Source organism: Aptenodytes patagonicus, chromosome Z (assembly GCF_965638725.1).
Source record: "Aptenodytes patagonicus chromosome Z, bAptPat1.pri.cur, whole genome shotgun sequence".
Taxonomy (NCBI): Eukaryota; Metazoa; Chordata; class Aves; order Sphenisciformes; family Spheniscidae; genus Aptenodytes; species Aptenodytes patagonicus.
In genome coordinates, this window is record NC_134982.1 from 89,362,527 (window position 1) to 89,383,009 (window position 20,483).

The 20,483-nt window shown below is 51.4% G+C and overlaps 1 protein-coding gene across 7 annotated transcripts in view; it reads left to right on the top strand.

The window, feature by feature from the left end:
• The window catches only part of PAX5 (paired box 5), a 142,005-nt gene that overhangs the window by 15,159 nt on the left and 106,363 nt on the right, over positions 1–20,483 (top strand). For 6 of the 7 annotated variants that reach the window (XM_076362177.1, XM_076362178.1, XM_076362181.1 and 3 more), the window contains 2 exons: positions 1,677–1,741; positions 3,788–3,916. In XM_076362177.1, the coding sequence (XP_076218292.1) occupies positions 1,677–1,741; positions 3,788–3,916 (194 nt within the window). The remainder of the gene's footprint in view (positions 1–1,676; positions 1,742–3,787; positions 3,917–20,483) is intronic. The other variant, XM_076362180.1, reaches the window with a different exon arrangement.

The window sequence follows — 20,483 nt, forward strand, 5'->3', positions numbered from 1 at the left end:
GTGCCTTTTAGCAGATGAATTTGAGCTGCTGCCCTTGTATATGAGTGAATAATAACTATTATTATTAATTAATAACATTAATTAATATTAATAATAGGCCACTCTTCCGCAGCAGGAGTAACTCTGTGTGATTAAGGCTTAATTAATCATTGCGATTAGTTTTGCTCAAATAAGCTGAGAGCTGCCCAGCTGCTTCAAAGTGCTCCAGTCCTCCGTCCCTCTGGAGATGAAGACGTTTATGTGTCAAAAGGCCCCGGACACCCTTCCCTTGCCACAACAGCGAGGAGGTTATGTGCAGGGGGTTACTTCCATTCTGGCTCACGCAGAGTCCCAGGTCTTCGGCTGCACAGTCCCCCACCGAAGCTGCTTGCACAGCTCCCTCTGATTTCCACGCCGGGCTGGCTGCTCTGGCCCCTGGCAGGGGAATTTGCTGCCAGGGACCCAGCCACAGGAGATGTCTAATACCCAGCAGCTTCGCTCTGGGGCTGGCAGCTGGCTTACTAACAGACCTAGCCCCCGCCAGCCTCCATCAGACTCCGCAGAGGGGCAGGAGGGGAAGGGGACAGCAGCATGTCCTCTTTGGGATGGGGCCAGGTGTCACCAGTGGTGGTTCTTGTACTGGCTCACGGGGTGACTTTCAAGCAAGCAACTGCTGTTTCTTCCCGAGAATGCATCCCCATGCCAGCTCTGTCTCATGCCTCCCCTCCTCTCCCCGCTTCCAAATTCACAGCAGGCAGAAATAGGAGAAGAGTTTGTTAGGTAAGGAGAGGAGAAGTGCTTACCGCAGCATTACCGCTGCGTAAAGAGTGCATCAGGCAGGGAGATGTGCGGTGAGTGAGCCTCCTTCAAGCCTGTTCCGATTCCGCTGCAGTCAGTGGCAGAACTGTGTTATCTCTGGAGGCGTTTCAGACCCCGTCTTTTCTTTTTTCACAGTGCATTGGCAGTTGAGCACTTGGTAAAGCACCTCCCCAGTTCTTCTTAGCAGCTGCCCTCTGTCCTGCAACACAGCACATGCCTTCTAGTTTTTCTGCATCTCTGAATTGACATATATTGACAATTTTCCTGATTGACATGATTATAAATCGGAGCAGAGGCTGTCCCCAGCAATGACAGTGTAGTTATCCAGCTTTTAAGACTAGCATTTAAGCCAACACATCTTTGTTTTAGTATTGATTTGGCTAAGCAGGTCCTTTTCCAAGGTATCCAAGTTCTTTAGCTTTGTGAGTGCGGTACCCGGGGCAGTCTAGGGACAGCCTTGCAAATGTGTCCCAGCACCCAAAGGTGCAGATCACAGCCTGCTGGGACATCTGGACCCAGAAGTGTCCAGCTCCCTGAGGAGGGGGTGCTGGGCCCAACGGGTGCCCAAATAGCAATGGATATCTCTTTCTTGGGCGGTGAGGACTAGGTCCTCAAAGGCACCGAAGCACCAAACTCTGCAGCATCCCAAGGACCGTGTAGGAGTCAGTCACCCAAATGTCCCTAATGGCAGGGGCTAGAGGCAAAAACATGGTCCTGGGTCCACCCGCCATCAGTCTTTCAGTGGATGACGAGGGGATAATATGCAGAAAAGCATTTTTGTATTCATGTAAGTGTCCTGAACTGAAAAAATAGTGTCTGATGCCCCCTGCAATTGCATGCTTAATGCTAAGTAGTCATTTCTTTTCAACTACATACAGGATCATACGGACGAAGGTGCAGCAGCCACCCAATCAGCAGGTCCCAGCCTCCAGTCACAGCATAGGTAAGGAAAACTTTTTTTTTTAATATAAAAAAATAGCATAATGGATTACAAATATTCTAAAGAACTTTTAATCATTCTTATGGACAGATAATTCTGCATAAAACACTTCAGCACACGTGCTAATGCGCCTTCTTTGTCATTCTCCAAGGGCTGAACATAGTAAATGAATTTTATAAATACTGCTAAAAGGTTTTGAATTTTACTGATTATTATGATAAATAGCTTTCACCATGAGACAGAAAATTGAAATCTAAACCAAAAAACCCCCACTAATGGGTGTCTATAGAATGTCAGATAATTAAAGTAATAAATCAAGAAAGGGATACTTATTCATAACATTTTCTGCATCATTAGTCAGTAAGTAGTTTTGAATGTGTTTTTTTCATCTATCAACCATCCCTTCCATAATTCTTTGTGCACTTGCAGTCTTGAGTGAAGAGGTAGCAAAACTTTCCGAAACTTTAATTCAGCTGCAGACCAATGATGCTGCGCCCTGAGGCAGGCGATACTGGTGGAGGGGGTCCCTGGGAGGGGTATCCCCACTATCCTCAGCCCTTCACAAGGCTGACGGTGTCTGTCGGGGGGGGGGGGGGGGGCGCTATGCCATGCTGCAGCAGGGATGGAGGGGCTTGGTCTGGGCTCAGGGCTGCTTTCTTTTTGTCCTTGTTCCATGAAAGCTGCTGGAGCACAGGTAAGCCCTTGCTCCGTAGGCAGAAGGGAGGCAGGGTGGGGGCCCCGGTTCCTCTCTGCCTTCACGCTCTCACCTGTGAAATGGGGAAATGCTTGCTGACCCCACTTGGCAAGGGTGGGGCTGGCACCATGAGACACAGAGTGTGGGCGCAGAGCTGCGTGAAGTCTGCGGGCTTGTCAAAGAAATCATGCTGCAGCCCCGTGTCCCGAGCCTCTCTCTGGGAAATGCCAAAACAGTCTCAGAGGAGGAAAAGCATCCCTCAGTTTGCTATGGTGGCTTAAGGGGTGTGTCTTCTTGAGGAAAACAAGAGCAGAGGAGAGAATTCTTGTTTCTCAGGGCTTGGGGCTGATAGAGGCAGCAGGGATTTCCAGTGACCGTTTGCTCCATCTGGGCTGTGGCTGGGGGTCTTCAGTGTGGTCCTGCAGAGGACCACCCCCTGCTTGGGGGCTGCACAGTGCTTTCTGGGACATGGGGACATGCCAGCGCAGGCTCAGCCTGTGAGCAGATGGAGGTGACGGCGGTGCTCCCTCCTCTGCCTGCTTCTGTACAGCCGTGGACTCCCACAGCATCGCATGGACACAGTGTCTGCAGCCCTGGCGGGCATCTCCAGGCTTGTGTTGGCTGTGATGAATGACCCCCCTTGGCTGGACACAGCCAGCACCCTTTCCTGAGGGCTCTGCCAAAGCAGAGTGGATTTAATTCATATTTTGGGGAGCCTCAGGGCCTTTCAGCCACATGGCCCACAGCTGGCCATCCCTGGGTCCCTGGGTAACCCCAGCTGCCCAGAGGTCTTCACTGGCTGGAGGCTGGTGGCTTGGGCCAGCAGGACGCAGGCAGCAAACCAAGCACAGCGGGTGCAGGCTGCTCCGCTCCCACAAGGTTCCTGCACCGGAAGGCTGGCAGCCTGCCCCGGGATCTCGCTGGGGAGCCCGTTTGTGGAGGCTCCTCTCTCTGCATGGCTGTGCTCCTAGCCAGCACCGTCCACCTTGCTGATGACATAGGCTGGTGTGTCGCCTGACGGAGTCCGCTGGCCCGAGCAATGTGCCTTCCCACCATGCCTCGCTCGGGACAGGGCAACTGACCACTAAAGGAAGAGCATCCCCTGTCCCGCAGCGCATGGCCCTGACCCCTCGTGACAGAGGCGAGGGGTGACCATGCCTCCATTCCCGCCCCTGCCCAGGGCTGCTGCAGCAAGCCACTGGGCTGGGCTGGGCGGGGGTCCTTCCCCGGCTGGAGGGACTGCGGTGGCTGGCAGAGCCCCAGACTGCCTTGGTCACGCCGTGGGGGCTGGTGGCTTTTGGGTAGGCTGCCACTCGTGTTGTCCTGCCCGCTGACCATCTGGCCTTGCCTTGCAGCCTCCACAGGGTCTGTGACCCAGGTGTCTTCCGTCAGCACCGATTCCGCTGGCTCGTCCTACTCCATCAGCGGGATCCTGGGAATCGCCTCCCCCGGCACTGAGAGCAACAAGCGCAAGCGGGATGAAGGTAGTGGGAGCTGTTTTCTGGCAGGGGGGCGTGTGCTGATGCATGGCTGGGATGGGTGGGGCACTGGGGCAGATGCTGCATGCATGCGATGTGATGGAGCTGCGGATGCCCCCCATCACTGTCAGCTGTGGGGGGGTTTGGTCCCATTTTGGCAGGCCTTTGCCAAGGTCACAGCCCACCGGGGGACCTTTGGCATGACCTGGTGGCCAGAGGCAGGACGTCTTCGAAGAGCAGGGGCTTGTCTGGGTGTTTCAGAAAGCACTGGGGGTGTGTCACAGTTTTTAACCAGACCCTTCTTCTGACCAGGGAACGTTTCCCTCCTGACAGTGAGAAGGGGAAGAGTCACCATTATGTTGACTCTTGTTATGTTGAAATGTAAATGTATATGTTGAAATATAACATGTCAGAGAGGTGTCCCCATCCACAAAGAGACAGAAAATTAACTGCAGAGCTGTCTGCTATGCTGTGTCTCTGCAGGTCCCCCCAGTGCTGGGGGCTTTTGTGGGCCCAGGGCACGGAAACGAGCACAGTCTGGTTGGGGTTGGGCATTGCCAGTGCTCCTCAGATCTGCTGCAGGGTTTATGGTCCTGTTTCATTCTGTGTCCTGGGCACTTTCCTAATGAAAACACTGCTTTGGAGAGAAGGACGTGGGGGATAGAGTGGAAAGGAAAAGGAGAAATTCTGCATCGGTGTCTTACAAAAGTGCCTTTAATCTAGAGCATCCCTTTCATTTAGTAAGAGTTTACAGAGAGGAGTTGAGGCCAAGACTGCGGATGCGCATGTGGTAGCAGAGGGGACACCAGAGCCTTAGCCGTGATGCCGTGGTTGTGGCTGCGGAGGGCACCTGGAGGAGGGGTGGCTGCCTGCCCCGCAGCAGAACTGGGGACTGAGGGTCCCCATTTGCTCTTGGTGGGGGTGCTGCCATCCTACCCGGCAGCAGGTCAGGCTCCTGCCCCTTGCCGTGGAGCACCCATTGTCCCTGGCTCCTGTGGTGCCCGTGCAGGTCCAGCGCTGCCCTGCAGCCAGCGTGGGTCTGCATCCCTGTGCCTCCCGCTGCCCCCGCTGCCCCTCACTGCCCAGCCCCACAGGGATGGAGGGAGGGGCTGGCGGGTGGACAGAAGCTGTAGTGGCATTAACTGAATCCCTGGGGAAACCCAGCTAAAATCGGGCGAGGAGCCTGATGCCCGAGCTGTGCAAACAGGGTCATGTGTCTGCGGATGCGCTGGTGGAAATGCCTGGTCGGGTCGCAGAGTAGTGCTTGGTTTACTGAAACTGGGGGAAAAACTGCAAGAGGTTTGTGGCGCCAATTTCAGCCACGTGGGGACTGGTCCGATGGTGGGAGTATAAAACTCCCTGTGTTCAGGTACTTGCTGAATATGCCATTGTTAGTTAACTCTGTGATCGTACATCTGATTTTTTTTTCCAAATCAAGGCCACAAGTGCATAGATAAATATATGCATTAAAGCAGGTAGGGTAGAAATTTTATATTTTATCAGCCAGGTCAGGAGAGAGGCCATCTGTGTTGAAACCACATGGCTCTGTCACAGCCCTGTCCTGAAGCACCAGTTCTTGGGTGCCCGTGATGAGGAAGAATCTCTGGTTTAAACCAGGGAAGACTCTGGCTAAGAAACAAGAAGCTCCTGAAATTATAGAGAAAAGAATTGTTTCCTTGGAAAGATCAGAAGCAGAGCTGAGAAATTCCCCAGCTTTTGCCAGTTCACATTTAGAAGAGAGCACGTGATTGCTAAAACAACCCCCATCGTTTTGGCAGGATGAGTCATGATTTTTGAGCTCATAAGCCGGACAGTAATGCTGTCCTCAGCAGACCATTTAAACTGCTTTTATAATAGTCTCAGGGCTGCAGATTTAGAGAGGCATAAACAGATACTTTAACGTCTTTGTGTGTTTGAGGGGATCCCTGGGAGCGTCCATAACCCCTCCCCATCCTGCTCAGCACAAGGTCCCTCTGCATGGGTGGACACGAGGTGTCCACGGAGGCGTCCCAAGGCTCCACGCTGCAGGTGATGAGGAGGTGGATCATGTATGCTAGCCTCTAACGTGAAGAAGAGAAGCATGTCATCTAATTATGGCCTGTATCATGATGCAGATGCACAAGGGGGCAGAGTTAACTTTACCATTTCCTGACTTCGGAGAGCTGGAGGGAGAATACCTCCGTATCGAGCCCCTCACATCATGTCTTTTGCCATGTCGCACCATTTCTTGGTAGCTGCTGCAAGGTGTGTGCCTGCTGCTGTACCCCCCTGTGTACATCTCCTGGAGCCACAGGCTGCGCAGCGCTGGTCCGGTGGTCCCGGCTCCCCTCAGCCTGGGAGTGAAGTGGGGTGGACTCGCCCCTCCGGCTTCCAGCTGCATCGAGCACTCAGTGTGATTCATTACCCGGTTTTGTTCTCCTCACTCTTGACATTTTTTTAGCAGATGTCACCAGTCTTTAACCCAGTGGGGAGCTTGCTGGGTAGCAACAGGGGCAAACCAAATCAGACAGTCTTTATTGGTTTATATAGCTGAAGGTGTCATTTTTTTCCCTGTTGTAATATGGACTTGGAGCAGATGTGCCTTCGTGGGGGATCAGTTGCTTTCACTTGTGGTTAAAGGACATGCTACTGGAGACTGACACAAGAAGCAGGCTGTTCTGTAACGAGGCAGAGAGATACAGTCAGCTGCCGCAGCCCCAAGCAGCGGAGGCTGCTGGGCAGCAATCTCGCTGCTTTGCTTGCAGATTGGCTCCTTCTAGTTCTGTGGCTGTGCATTCGCCTGGCCCCGCAGCTCAGGAAAAAAGCTGTAGAGGAGGAGATGGGCGGCAGGGATGTGCAGGATGATCTTGCTGAGCCGCCTTCTAGAGAACAGGGTGTGTTTTAGGGAAGCCAAGGGTGGGCAGCGAGACCCCAGAGTCAGAGCGGGTTGAATGCTCCATCCAGTGCTTACAGCTGGCGGCAGTGCAGGGACTGATTTCACTCCACTGCTTACAGCTAGTTGAGTGGCTGGTGATGGTCCCGTAATGGGACCACTGACAGGGTCTGCATTTTTGGGAAGTGCTGAGCATCCCCTGTCTGGAAGTCAAAGCTTTCTGAAGTGGGCTTAAATAATCCTTGGCGAGCTGTGAGAGGAGGGCAAAGGGAGCTGCCTCCCCAGGCAGGTGCACAGGAGTTTGGGCCAGAGGTGGTATGCAGGGCATGTTTTGGGGATGAGGGGGGGTTGCTGGGCTGTGAGTGCTCTGGAGGAGGATCTGAGGATCCTGTGAAAGGATGGGGGAGGAAGGGCCAAAGCAGGGAAGGCAAAGCCCGCCCCTCCTTCTCCCTTCATTCCTCTCTCCCCTAGCCCTGGTTTCCCTCCTGCACGCTGTAGAGCACTGCAGGTAGGGGAGAGCCAGTAGAAGGACTTAAGCTGATAAGAGTGACACTCCTGGCATGTTCGTGCCATCACAGCTGAGAGGGATCCTGAGGCAGGCACATGTGCTAGAGGCATGGGATGTGGCTTTCACTTGGGATCTTCTCAAGAGCTGGTGCTGTCTCTGCAGGAGAGCGGTGTCTCTCTGTCAAAGCCAAGGCAAAGCCCAGGACTCCTGCTTCCACCACAAGACCTATGTGCTTTGTAAGAGGCAGGCTGTGTGTGCTGCCCCCTTATAACTGTGTTCATCTCCCCGGGGCGAGGGATCATGTGGGGGGCGATGCTGGCTGCCATAGGAACAAGCTTGGTGGAGAAGCACCGTCACACCTTGTGCAGAGCCCTCTGCTTGCCAGTCCAGGAGGGCTCGGGCTGCTCAGTCTGAGCACGTCATATCTGTACATGAGTTTTGCCTTTGGCACAGGCAGCTGCCATTTGTGCTCTGCTCCAGCCGGCAGTCGCTGTCAGGGCTGGCCTGGGAGCGAGGGGAAGAGGCTCGATTCCTGTACCCTCACAGGGAGCTGTGACTGGCTCTTACTGGATTTATGAACAGGAGTTGGAAGGATTATGTGAATCTCTGTTCTCACACCTCTTCCTTGCTTTAGGCAAAACGCAAACCATTTCCCTACATGGGAATGATGACCTTTGGAGCAAATGCTGTGTATTGTGTTGGGGAACTTCATGCCTAGTTGTGAGTCTTCTACCAACTACGTGATTCTGCAGCTGTAGACATTTACATGCTTTTAGTAGCTTAGTCCAGTCCAAGACCCACAGCCTGACTGATGCAGAAATATGCTCATGCCCTCACTTCGACACTGTGACATGCAGAAATCTCTGATACTGGCAGCTAATAGGGACAGTTTGCGAACATGAGCAGCAGCCAAGCCAGGGTGAAATCCGTTTGCATACAATAGTTGCTCCATAAGTCCAGGACGCCTGTTGTCTATGCTGCTAAACTAGAGACTGTTGGTGCACAGGCAGAAACTTCAGCTGGCCCATCCTGCTTTAGTTAGCACCACCCCGGCATGATTTTGGCCTGTGCAAGCTGGCGTCCTCTCAGCCAGTGTCTGCTAATGCAGCGGTTGGCACAGGGGGGGCATCACTCTGCTGCTCAGCTCAGGTGCAGCTGTGATGGTACAGAGGGTAAGGGAGTTTCCTTGCAGGGACACAGGCTGTGCTAGACCAGTCGGCCTGTTTTCTTCCCTTGTGTAGATGCAGCTGTTTAGAGCAAAAGGCTACGTGCAGCAATGAGCGCCTTAACTGCAAACTGTTGTCCCGGCTCTGGCCCCTGCCAGGAAACACTGTCAGAAGCAAATTGAGCAGGACACCCTCAACAAAGCACCGTGCAGGATGCAAGTGTCTGCTGCCCACCCACCCCTTCTTGCTGCAGAAGAGGTTTGGCAGATGTAAATACCTGCACCGAACAGCTGCACAGACCATATTTCAAATTCACTGGTATAGAGTCTTCTCAGCGGTGGAGGCATTTGGGGAATTGAAACCAGCATAGCAGGAGACCTTCACTCGTACGAGTTGTTTTGTTTCCATTCTCACCAACCATAACCCTATGTTGCTGTCAGCATCTGGTGTGATGATGTAGGTGCTTGTGCTTTGTTTTCTCAACTGAACTCTTTGAAAAATGCCTTTCCTTTAAACATACTTGGTATATTTAAAGGTGTTTGGGTCACAGCCTTCTGTCTGGGAGGATAAGCCTCCAAGAGGGGCAGAGATGCTAATGAGAATGAAAAGAAACTGGGGGTGGGTGCAATCCAATGCCTTATAAAACCATCCAATGTTACAATCACCACGTTTTCACACAGGGATGCCCCAGGTTAGGCACGTCTGGGCATCCAAGCAGCACCGACCTGCACAGCCGGCTGAAGCTGCTGGGCACATTTCCAATGGTGCCAGCACTGCAGCGGCTGTGGGAGACGCCTGCCTTTGAGAACGGCAGACCAAGTGCTTTGCACTTACAAATGCGGACATGAGCTTGCTGTGTCAGTGATACATCTGGGGGGAGAGACCAGGAAAAGCAAAGCAAGCATAGAATCATAGAATCATAGAATCATAGAATCATAGAATCATAGAAGCATGACTAAACATGAGTGAGGACTAATAATACAGACGGTATTTCTGCATTTCGTGTCTTTCCTCCGTACCAGGCCCATGAACTATGTTTTCCCAGTGGGACAGAAACAAGAAGCTACACTCATAGCTAGGCAGAGACTTGCAAGACTGTGGGTGTAAATGCCTTGGAGGCTGCACAGCAGATGGTCAGCAGCCTCAAAATGGAGCACAATGCTGAGTAGGTGCTGCCAGGATCTTCTATCATCTCCTCTTGTGTCTGAGGGACAATGCAGCTTCCAGGGCATCTACTCTAGGATACTGCTGGGAAGGCTTGTAAAGTGTTTTTCCCCTTTGGTTTAGCATCACTTCTTTAAATGTTGAACACCAGAACCACAGCTGGTACCCAGCTCCGCTGAGTGTGGTCAGGTGTGATGTCCACAGCTGTCCCCATCTGAGCTCTGTGCCGTGACCTGCAGTATATTCATGCGGCCCATGAATCGTGTCCAGGGGCATCCTGCTGCTCTGTTTTCTTGTGGTGGAGACAAACATCTGACTGTTCTGCCCTCTTGGTGCCACTGTCCTGCCCGTGCCCTCCATCCGTCCTGCCAGCAGAGACCACATTGTCACTGAGCACCGTGCCACGGGAATGTCCTGGCTGGGCTGAAGCCCTGGCTGAAGCCTGCGGCTCACCTTGAGGGGTTATAAGGACAGTCCTGCCAGCCGTGGGGTTAGTTGTGAGTGTGTAAACCCCTTTTTCTGGCCACGGTGCTCCAAGTCTTCATAAGTGCAAAGTAGATCTCATTGTAGCTTCCCTGGCAATGGAAGATCTTTATTCTTCTGTCTTTGGGGGCTGAAACGTGGGACTCCTCTGGCCACCCATGGGCCCCTCTTCCTGGCAGCCAGTGCTGGCAGAGGACCTGATCCTGACTTTGCGAGTACTCTCAGGGTACCGCTTGTCCAGCACACCTCTGGTGAGATACTGCTCTGGCATAAAAGCCCTTTCCTCTCTTGGAGTTGGGATCTCCTCCCACTCCAGACTTACCCCTTGGAGTTTCCTGAATATGTTTAGTCACTTTTGGCCTGGGGAGTTTGAGCATCCCCGTCGGGGAGGACTTGCTGAACAAGGGGTCACAGTGCTGCCAGGGACTGCAGCGTGTTGGACGGTCGCTGGTGTGGGAGTGTGGGAGATGAAGGAGCCCACAGACATGTTTGTACTGCCTGTCTATGCTCTGGTGCATCGGCAGGAGGAAAATACGGGTTGCAGCCAGCGGGTGATGGAGTTCAGTGCAGAAATGAACCACTGGCGAGGTCCCATGTTGACAGAAGTCCCCATAACTCCTCTCACCCCAGATAAGGACCTGAGCCTGACAGTAAGTGGTGGGGATCAATATTGTCCTCTTCAGTTCTTCCTTGGGGTCTTCTGCACTGTGCAAGTGATGTGCAAAGGACTGAAGCCTTTGGGGATCTGAACCGCAAGGGAAACAGTCAAAAACAGAGACTGTGAGGGGGAAAAAGCAGGAGGTTATGGAGAGAAAAAAACCCACCTGCTAATAGAAACTTGAACTTTGTGATGCCAAAGTGCCAAACTGTAATCTGGGCAGTGGTGAATGGTGAAGGGGTACCCGGAGGGACCACCGAGCGAGTGGAGAGGGGGACTGGCTGTACCTCCTAACTGTACGGCACTGCAGGGGGGATGCCTGCCTGGAGCATGGGGGATGCAGGTGCAGACCCCGCTGCCGAGTCAGTGACAGCCAGAAAGAGGCAGTGGAAAAGTACATAAAAAAACAGAAAACCTCCGTAGTGCAGGTGGTCAGGCGATAGAGGTGGAGTCATCCAAGTCCATGCAGAGGTTAAAGAGAAAGAAACCCCCTCCAGAGTCCCAGGGAAGTGCTGGAGTTTACTTTAATAATTTCTAGGCCCACTTGAGCAGTGCTTACTCACTGGAATTGGTTTTACTCCTGGGGATAACTCCAGTGACTACAATGAGATGAAACTTTTGAAGGGAATGGGGTTTCACAGGGTCAGCAAGTACTGATTTGAATTTCTCCTGCTGATGCAGATTGTCCTCTGCATTCAGGGATCCTTTCCTGGTGTTGCAGAGTGGGGTGAGCTGTTTGTCCCGTCAATTTGTTAGCTCCTCGAAAGAGATGGTTTTCCCTCACCACACAGACACGGAAATCATCCTTTTAAATAGAGTTTGATCTGGACTTTGCTAGTTACATTGCAGTGATGGCTTCATCTGCACTATATCCAATGGAATCTATGGCTTGGTGGTTTTATTTATTTATTTTTTTATTTAATTGAAAGCTTTTTTCCTGAGTCCTTGGTTATAATTTCCCACAACACTGGGGCATTTGTTTTGTTTCACTCTTTGCATTTACCTTTTGTGCACCTTACGCAGGGCATTCTGAATGTGCTGAAGTGGCAGCAGCCTCTGGCCACGCTGGCAGTTTGACAGCGGCAGTGGTGGTGTCGCCTGTGGATGGTGCTGGTTTGACACGAGTAGTGACGGTGTCACCCATGGATGGTGGTGGTTTGACACCAACAGTGACGGTGTCACCTGTGGATGGTGGTGGGTGTCTGGAGGAGGAGTTTGACTCCCCCAAGGCATGAGACTGAAACTCTTGGGTGTTCCCAAGAGCCACCCTCCATCTGTGGGGTTATCAGTGCTGAGCCAGTCATCCTGGACATTATTAAGTGGAGCTCAGCTGGCACAGGATTTCTCTTTGAGAGGAAAAGAGAGCATTTTGACATTCCTCATGAAATTCTAGGGAAAAAAGAATAAATGTGGGTCAGTTCAGATCTCAGCTATGGCAAGATTAAAATGGTGTACTCTGGGCTTCTGAGAAAGTTTTGCATGTCTAAATTCGTGAAAATGAAACGAAAAGCCATTTCAGCACCCAAACCGTGCTGTTCTGACATTTGAGGGCAATGCCTTCCCATGAGCGCTACTGAGGGAGGACGGTGTTTCCGGGGAGGGAAGGACCAACCTCTGCCCAGCAGGGTGACGGAGCCTGCGGGCTGAGGTCCTCCATCGCTGGGACAAAAAATCCCTTCAGCTCTCTAGGACAGTGGGAGCATCCCATGCTTCTATAGCCGTCTGTGTGCTTCCCAACTTCCCTGCGACACCCTGAGCTGTGAGTGTGCTGAACGCCTGGGGCTGCCTGCATCCCTGTACTCTGGGCTACCGGTGCCAGCGGATGACCTCTTCAGGATCCCTGTGGATGTGGGGCACGGCCAGGGGCACAGCAGTGACTGGCGGGCAGCCATCCCTGGGGGCGGACATCCCCGTGCCCTCGCGCCTGAGGGGTTTGGAGGGATGGGCTGGTTCTGTCCCGGCCATCGGTGATGCTTGCCCGTGGGTGGTTTTATGCGTTCACAGCTCACTGCAGGAAAACTCCCTGCCAGCGCAGCTGCCCTTTCCGAGTGAGCGGGTTACCGGCTGTCTTGCGCGCACGTCAAGCGTGTTTGTCACTTTTCTCCTAATGCAGTCCCCAGGGCCCCTATTTTCAAGAGAGCTCTCCTCCAGCTCTGGGGTGAAGCCCTGCCGCTTTGCCACTGGCTTCCACAGCGTGGGGATTTTCCTGGAGCTATGTTAATGAAAAGCCCAGACTTCCACCACTCCTTACAGCCCTGCTGTAGCTCCAGCTGTTCCCATCAGGAGCTGTCGAGTGCTAGATGCTTTTCAAGGAATAACCTCTTCATATAGGTTTAGCTGAAATCCAGTTTAGGGGTAGATGTCTTGTCAGATTGTCCTGATGGTGCCAGTACCGGGGCTGGCCAGGATTCTTTTGTGGGAATTTTTCCAAAGAGAAAGCAGTTTTGTTGAAAAGCAGGACTTGTCAATTTTGATAGGTGTTTGTTAGAAATGCTAATATAAAATAAAATAGAAAGGTCATGAGCAAGATGAATCATTCTGATTTTATTGAGAAATGGGTAGAATCCAGAGAGGAGGAAATACTGAGGTGCAGTTACAGTGCGTGTATGTACCTGTGTATCTATACAGAGCATGTATGTACATACCTCTAATGTATCTATCATCCACATATATATACAGAGAGAGGTGATAAAAGTTTTGCCTTAGGATGGATATATTATATTATTCATGGACTTTCACAATTAGCTTTCCACGTCGTAAATGGTGATAGTGATCTTTGAGAGGACTGAAGAACAAAACCAGGAAGAGAAAAGATTGTTGTGTGGGTTTTTGTTGGTGTCCCCCGCTATTTTTGTGACTTTCCTTCAAATGATGTGCTTGAGCGAGGTGTTTCTGTGAGAGGAGGGTTGCACACTTCATGTCGTGATGTGTGACTCTGGATTTTCCCCTTTTTTCCCTGTGTGTCTATCTGCGTCGCTTGGGTCTGTCAGAATACATCCACGCTGTTAAAATAAATGCTTCAATTTCAAGTGTGTAAGGGGAGGCCTGGGGAGCTGCGGCTGGCTCAGCCTGCATTTACCCTGGAAGAAAGAGATTTGGCCAGTTGCAGATGGTGCTTGGAGGCACAAGGGCTATTCCCACATGATAGATCCAATGCCAAAGCACTAATAAATGATTTGGCACCTCCATGGTAGCGGAAACTCTCCGAGTGTCACGTATTTCTGTGTCAGACTTCTCTGTGCCCCCTGGAAACGGTAGTGGCTTTCCCCTCACCTCGTCCCATGTTCACTCTGCATGCCGGGGTAACCTCCCGTGCGGGGGCGCGGGTTGGCCAGGGTCTCAATCCCACCTCCCAAGTCTGCTCTTCTTCCTGGGGGAACAGTAAACCAGATTCTCCTGCAGGTAATGGCAGGTTAGCTACCTTCTCCATGGTTGCATGAAGTGCAGCGCTAGTACCAGGATTATCACGTAGGATTGAAATCTGCTTCTGTCGCAGCTGGTGCAAGATTTGATTCGAGCTTACTGGGATTTTAAAGTCAGAATTATTTTCTTGGCTGAAACGACAAACTCCTGAAATCCTGAATGATAGTGGAAAACCACTTTTTCTGTTGCTTTGTAAAGAGCCAGAGTTAATATTTTAAGCTGTAATTGCTTTTGTTGCCAATCGGGAAGCTCCTGGTAAGCAGACAGTGCAAAATCAGTGAGATGCAGAAAATTGGGGTGTCCTGAGACTGGAAGTTTTCTCTGGTTCAGTTTTTGTCTGTCATGGCCTTTGTGTGTACTCTTTGCACCGAGGGTTATTTATTGCTAGAGGTAGTTGTGCAGTATTGACTGAATCCTGCCAATTTTGGCCTCTCTTGGCATTTGCGGAGTAGTCCCATTATTTACAAATCTATCCCGTTATTCAACAAATGTTGGAAGGAAATGCAACACAGGGTGTGGGATTATTTGCACCAGACTTGGTGACTGCATTTTGCACTTTGTGTGGTTTTTAAATAATTGAGTGAATGGCTGGTCATTCTGAGTTTGCAGAAGCATTGGACTCATACCCGCAGGATGTCTATATTGTCTGGATGTGCCTAAGTCAAGAAAACCACCTTTACAAATTTGTCATGGCGTAGTGACCAGGATACAGCAAAGCTTGGAGAGAGCTTACAAAGGACAGCGGTTTACTCGCTGCATGCTGTGCTGGAGCACAAAACCCTGGGGCAGGCCTTGTTCTGCTGTGGAACAACAGATGGAAGTAGGGAAGATGTGTTTTGCAGCCTGTGTGCAGTGGCTCTAGTGCAGCTGGCGTGCGCAGGGCACATGCACGTACGTGCAGGGGCCATCAGCCTCTGGTGCTCGGGCTTTGTGCGTGCCCTGTGCCTCCCGAGGCATGGGCAGCCTGTGCATGCCCAGCAGCTGTCTGGAGTCCCAGACATCCAGAAGCCCAGGCAGAGCAGCAGCAACCATCATCAGCAATCAGCAGGAGCTTTGGGCAGGCGGCAGGACATCCAGGTGTGCTGCACAGACAGCCAAATCCCTCTTTTTGTTCTTTTTTTGCTGGAGCAGATTTTGCAGATGGAAAAAGAAGACCTAGTTGGGAAAATCCAGAGATACAGTGTCCCTACCTGCCCCAGTAACATGTATATGTGTTTGATAGATGAAGTATTCCACTGATGTTTTGCTGAACTTCCACAAGAAGATGAATTTTAACTTGTTTCCCCACTGCATATTCAGCTAGGCTTCTTTTTTCTGTCTGTACCTCTGGACAGTTGTCCCAGGTGGTCTGAGGTTTATTTCCCTGCATTCCAGCTCTTCTGTCATGACAGGGGTGAGCACAACACTTGTGCTGATGCACCCCGCCGAAAGCTCTGGAGCAGCTTTGCAAAAGCTTTTCCTTGGAGTCAGTTTTAGAGCTACGGCCTTTGCCTTCTCTGTTTTCTTCACGAACCTCAGCTGTGGAGACTGGCATGTACATGGAGGTGCCTGCACAGCTGCTTCCTCGTTTCAGTCTGTTCTCACTTGTGGGGCAGCGACCATCCACATAACGATGCCCGTGACTTCAGAGATGGGAAGAGCAGTCGAAGTGCTTGCACTTCTGGAAGCAACCAACGTCTTTTCTTCTGGCAGATGCCTAGAAAACTTGAGGGTGGAGTTTTCCCATGTTTTATCTCCTCTGAGAATCTGCTGAGAGATATTTGTAATTAAAGTATACTTATGGTAATTACTTTAAGGTTATGGCTCTAGCAGGAGACTGATTTTCCTTTGCTGCTGCAGTTTCACATTACAGGTGGAGGTTGGAAGTCAAGGTCCTTTAGCTGAGGTGCCTCCCCAGACCCCGTGTTGGAGGGAAATCCAGTTAAAATCTCCCATCATTGGGCACTGATCTGGCTGATTTGTAGTATGGCAAAAGAGATGTCTACAGCGGAGGTCAGGGTATTGGAAATCTGTCAGGGACTAACATCAGTGAAATGCGATGGCTTTCTGACCACATGGACCCTCCATCTTCATAAAACAGCTTCCCTGTAGATGTGTACCGGGGTGCTGAAGCAGTGAAACATCTGAAGGCTGCATCTGCAGCTCTCTGGATTTCTTTGGTCACAGGCTGGGTAAGGATTTGTGGCTGTTGCCAGCACTTTGCTTTTTCAGAAACTTTCTGCAGCCCCATCATTGTGGTACTCGAACATCTTGCAAACAGGCACAGAGCCAGGGAAAAGATGTCCGCTGTAGTTCTGAACAGCAGGGATGCAGGACAAGTGCTGTAGGGATGCTTTTCTTGTGGGAACTAGTGGTGTCGCTGAGGGAAGGTGCTTCTTTCAGATGCTTTACACAAATCACATCAACTTCTAGTCAAAAAAGTGAAGAACGCAATCTAAAAAGCAAACTTGCAGTGAGGAGACCTCTGAAAGAACAATTTTGGTTGAGTGGTGGCCATCTCACAGGGCAGAGCTTAGTTTCACCTTGTTGCAGCAGTAACTGGTCACACGCTGGGTTTTCCCTGGTGGGCTGCTGCGCTGCCCTGCAGGAGGTAGTGTGAACGGGCTTTCACCTCCACACCACCACTTCTGATGGCCGGGATATGTCTCCTCTTCACCCATTTCAGTGCATCATGAGAGAGAGAAGGCACAGCCCCAAGGGAGAAGCTGTGAGACAGTTAGTGCGCAAGTGCACACATCAAAGGCTTCGTGGTGGCTGAGCATTTCAGGTGAAGACACCAGAACGTCTTATATCGACTAAACATGCTTCAGCCCCTCCCTTATAATTCTGAGCATTTACTGTTGGACTTTGTGGTCAAGGTATTCCTTCTGGTTTTGCTTTCCTTGCAATATAATTTTCTGTAGCTGCTGTCTCTGGGCCATTTGCCTGTCAGATCATTCTTTGGAAGGTCTCATAATGAACGGTTGTTGTAGGGCATGGCAGGCTGCAGCTGCCTGGACGCCCTGAATACCGTTCCTTTCAGTTGGACAGATTTTGTGGCGGAGGCTTTTAAAAAATTCAGATCCTTCAGACGTGGTACTGATTTCTTGACGGTCTGATATGAGGGCTCAAAGTGCGTGCCTGAACTCAGGCAGCTCATGTGTTACCTTGTGTGTTAACTGGAAACCCTTCAGCGATGCCCACTGGTTTGGGGTCAGACTCTAGCAATGTGGGGATGGGTGCGTTCCTGCACCCTCTGCTCGGCCCGTCCTCGGCTGGGGGCGAAGGAAAGCCCCCAAACCAACCGTTGAGTCATCTTGCCGGCTCAGAGACCGTGTTTGCTAGCTCCTGCAGCTGGAGAGAGCTCAGGAGCCTCCTGCCGTGTCAACGGGGCTCCTCTGCATTTCCTCCTGTCCGCCTGTAATGGATTTTACACCTGAGTGGTTATTTTTGGTGGTACAATTCCTACCTGTCCCAAATGGGACATTTTGTCTCTTGTTACAATTCACAGAGCTAGTCGGGGCTGCTGGTTTCATGCTGTGCGGCATCGACACATGATGCCCTTGTAAACATTACTGTCAGCAGTGGCAATTCCATCTCTATTGTCCCAATAAGATTTCATGCTTGACAGTGCCTGACTTTTTTTTCTGTAAGTCAACTAATAATAAATAGTCATGTAGTGGGTTTTTCCTTCTCTGATTCCTCAGATTTCCAATTGCTTCCCTGAGAACTGGCACCCGGCCATTCTCTCCCCATTCTCGCCCAGGTTTCCTCCCAGGCGGGAGGACGCAGGAGGTGGCATTTCTGGAAGAGTGAGGTTTTGTGACACAAGAGAGCCTGTCTTCTCCTGCCTAGCCCCAGCTGGGGGGACAGAGAACAGTCCCCATCCATCATGGCCTTGGCTGGCAATGGGGAGAGTGGCCAAGGCCTGGCGCGGGAGGTCCAGGATGGGAAGAACATGATTATAGATGTGCCTGAATGCAAGGAAGTTTTTTTTGGAACTGTTTACGTGTGTGGCTTTGAGTTTTGAATTTGAATAACTCTTCAGCTTACCCATTCTCCCTCTCTTAAACCCACATGGTCCTTGTTGCAGAGGCGTTTGGTGCCTGACAGTTTGATCACCACAGCACCTTAGTGGGTCAGTTTACCTTAAAGAGGGAGGTCAGGACGTGGGGATGACGAGAAAGCTGTCTGTGGTTCCCCAGGAAGTTAGTGTCCGGTGCGTGAAATCAGTGAAAACTCTGGGACCCCTTGGTCTTGTTCGCGTTTGCCAGGTCACCCTTCCGGAGCCTCGTCACAGCCAGGGTAAGTTCCTGAGTACCCTCCTTCCCAGGATGCCATGGATGAAAATGGAGCCGTTGAGTTGGTGTCTTGGTTCTGGAGTATGAAACTGGTGCCACTTCACTACTCTGTGAGTGGAAAATTTGTTCAGCAGTGGGGTATCCATGTGTGGTTCCTCTGACCACTGCTGGGGCAGGAGCCCCTGGCCAGTGGTGGCCACCAGGGATGAGTTCTCACCAAGCTTCCTGAGATGCTCACGTCCTCCGTCCCGCCCCCAGGCCCTCTCCTGCAGAGCAGCGTTTCCCCTAGCAAAACGGGGGCTGTGGATGCTGTGGGAGGAGTGGGAGGAGCTGGTGTGGTGGCAGTGGTGGACAGGGGAAGCTGGACAGACCTGCAGGGCAGCGGGCAAGGGTGGGGGGCTGCCCTCGGCACATCGCCACCATGCAGAGCGGGTCCCTCAGACAGCGGTGGAAGTGGTGATCACCAGCCAAACCAATCTCGCTCCGCTGAACCTCCCAGCGCTATCCGTAATTCAGGAGAGACACAAATCTTCCTGTGCAAGCTGTGAGCTTCAGCATCACCTTGCACCACCAGCCATGGCACCATGCTTGCTGTGCACCCGTTTGTCACCTTGGAGATGAAAACGAGCCAAAATCATTAATCTCTGTTCTGTCCTGTGGCTCTCCCAGCTGGGAGGCTTTCCTCACCTCTGATATTTAAAAAAAAGTAATGGTGCTGCTTGAATTTGCTTCCTGACGCCCATGCTGAGTTTGTAAGCTGGTCACATCTAACCAGTTACCACAAAATTGATTCTGGAGCCTTCTGTTTAGAAACCTGCAAGGTACATCCCAGGCAATCATGCTATCTCCATCAGGCACTGAATGAACCAGTCAATAATCACCATTGCAAAAGGTGCAGAGGTCTTTCCTATTACCCTTGATATTTTTTTATGAGCATCTCTACATAAGGAATAGCTATATGGCTGGACAGATGGAATGTAGATGGTCACTATGCATGTGTATGTGTATAGTATATATGTGTATATATGTGTGTAGATAGATCTAGATATGTATACATAGGCCAGTGCGTTCCTCGTAGCTCATTCTCTTGCTTTCTGAATGTGTCATTCAAATACATGGGCCCAGATTTTTAAACCAGCCTTAGCTAAACCTGTACAGCCTCTGTCCAAAACCTTGTTTTGTGGAGATAATTGCAACTACCATGACAATTGCCCTCGTAGGTGGCCAGCCCAGAATAAACACACCTGTGTTTTTCTAAGATGCCAGAGGATTTTTGGATGCACTACAGACAATTTATAACGGGTAGGACTTTGCAGACAGGAGATCTTTACTACATTACAACAAGTTTGGTTAGAGTGTCCTCACTTCACCAGCGGGGAAACTGAGGGACCAGGGGCTGGAAAAGTCTTGCTACAGGCTGCCAGCGGCGCTGTGGAAGAGCCAAGGCTTGGACTTAGGTTGGCGGAGACCCAGTTCACGCCCTTGTGATCACGCGCCGTGCCAGCTCATTTCAGTGTGTCCCAGGGAGCCCGTCCTGCCCTCAGAGGAGCCATCGTCTGAGGCAGCCACGTCTGAATCTCTCATGCCTACTCACAGGAAGGCTGTCCTCGCCGACACGTCCTTGCACAAGAAAGACACGGTGGCCTGACAGGCAAAGCTATGTCTGTTTTCAGGTTGATATGATCCATTCCCTTTTGCTGGGTATCGTGCTTAGCTGGAGGAATGTGCATGCATGGGGATGTGTTTTTTTCCCATGTTGTACCTCTGTGTGCCCCATATTCCCTACCCACTCACGGACTGAGTGTGTGTACACAACACAGGGGAGTGATGGAGATCCATGAGTAAGGGCTCCCTCTGCATCCAGAGAGGTTGTAACTGATTTTGTTGGGCTGTTTTCATGGGCTTTTGCTCTCCCCTGCTTTTTCCTGGGTGATCCCACATGCTCTGTGGGAAGCTGAAGGCAGTGTGGGCAGGGCAGGGCAGGTGGGGTTTGGTCCTGCCCAGTGCCCGTGGGTCGGG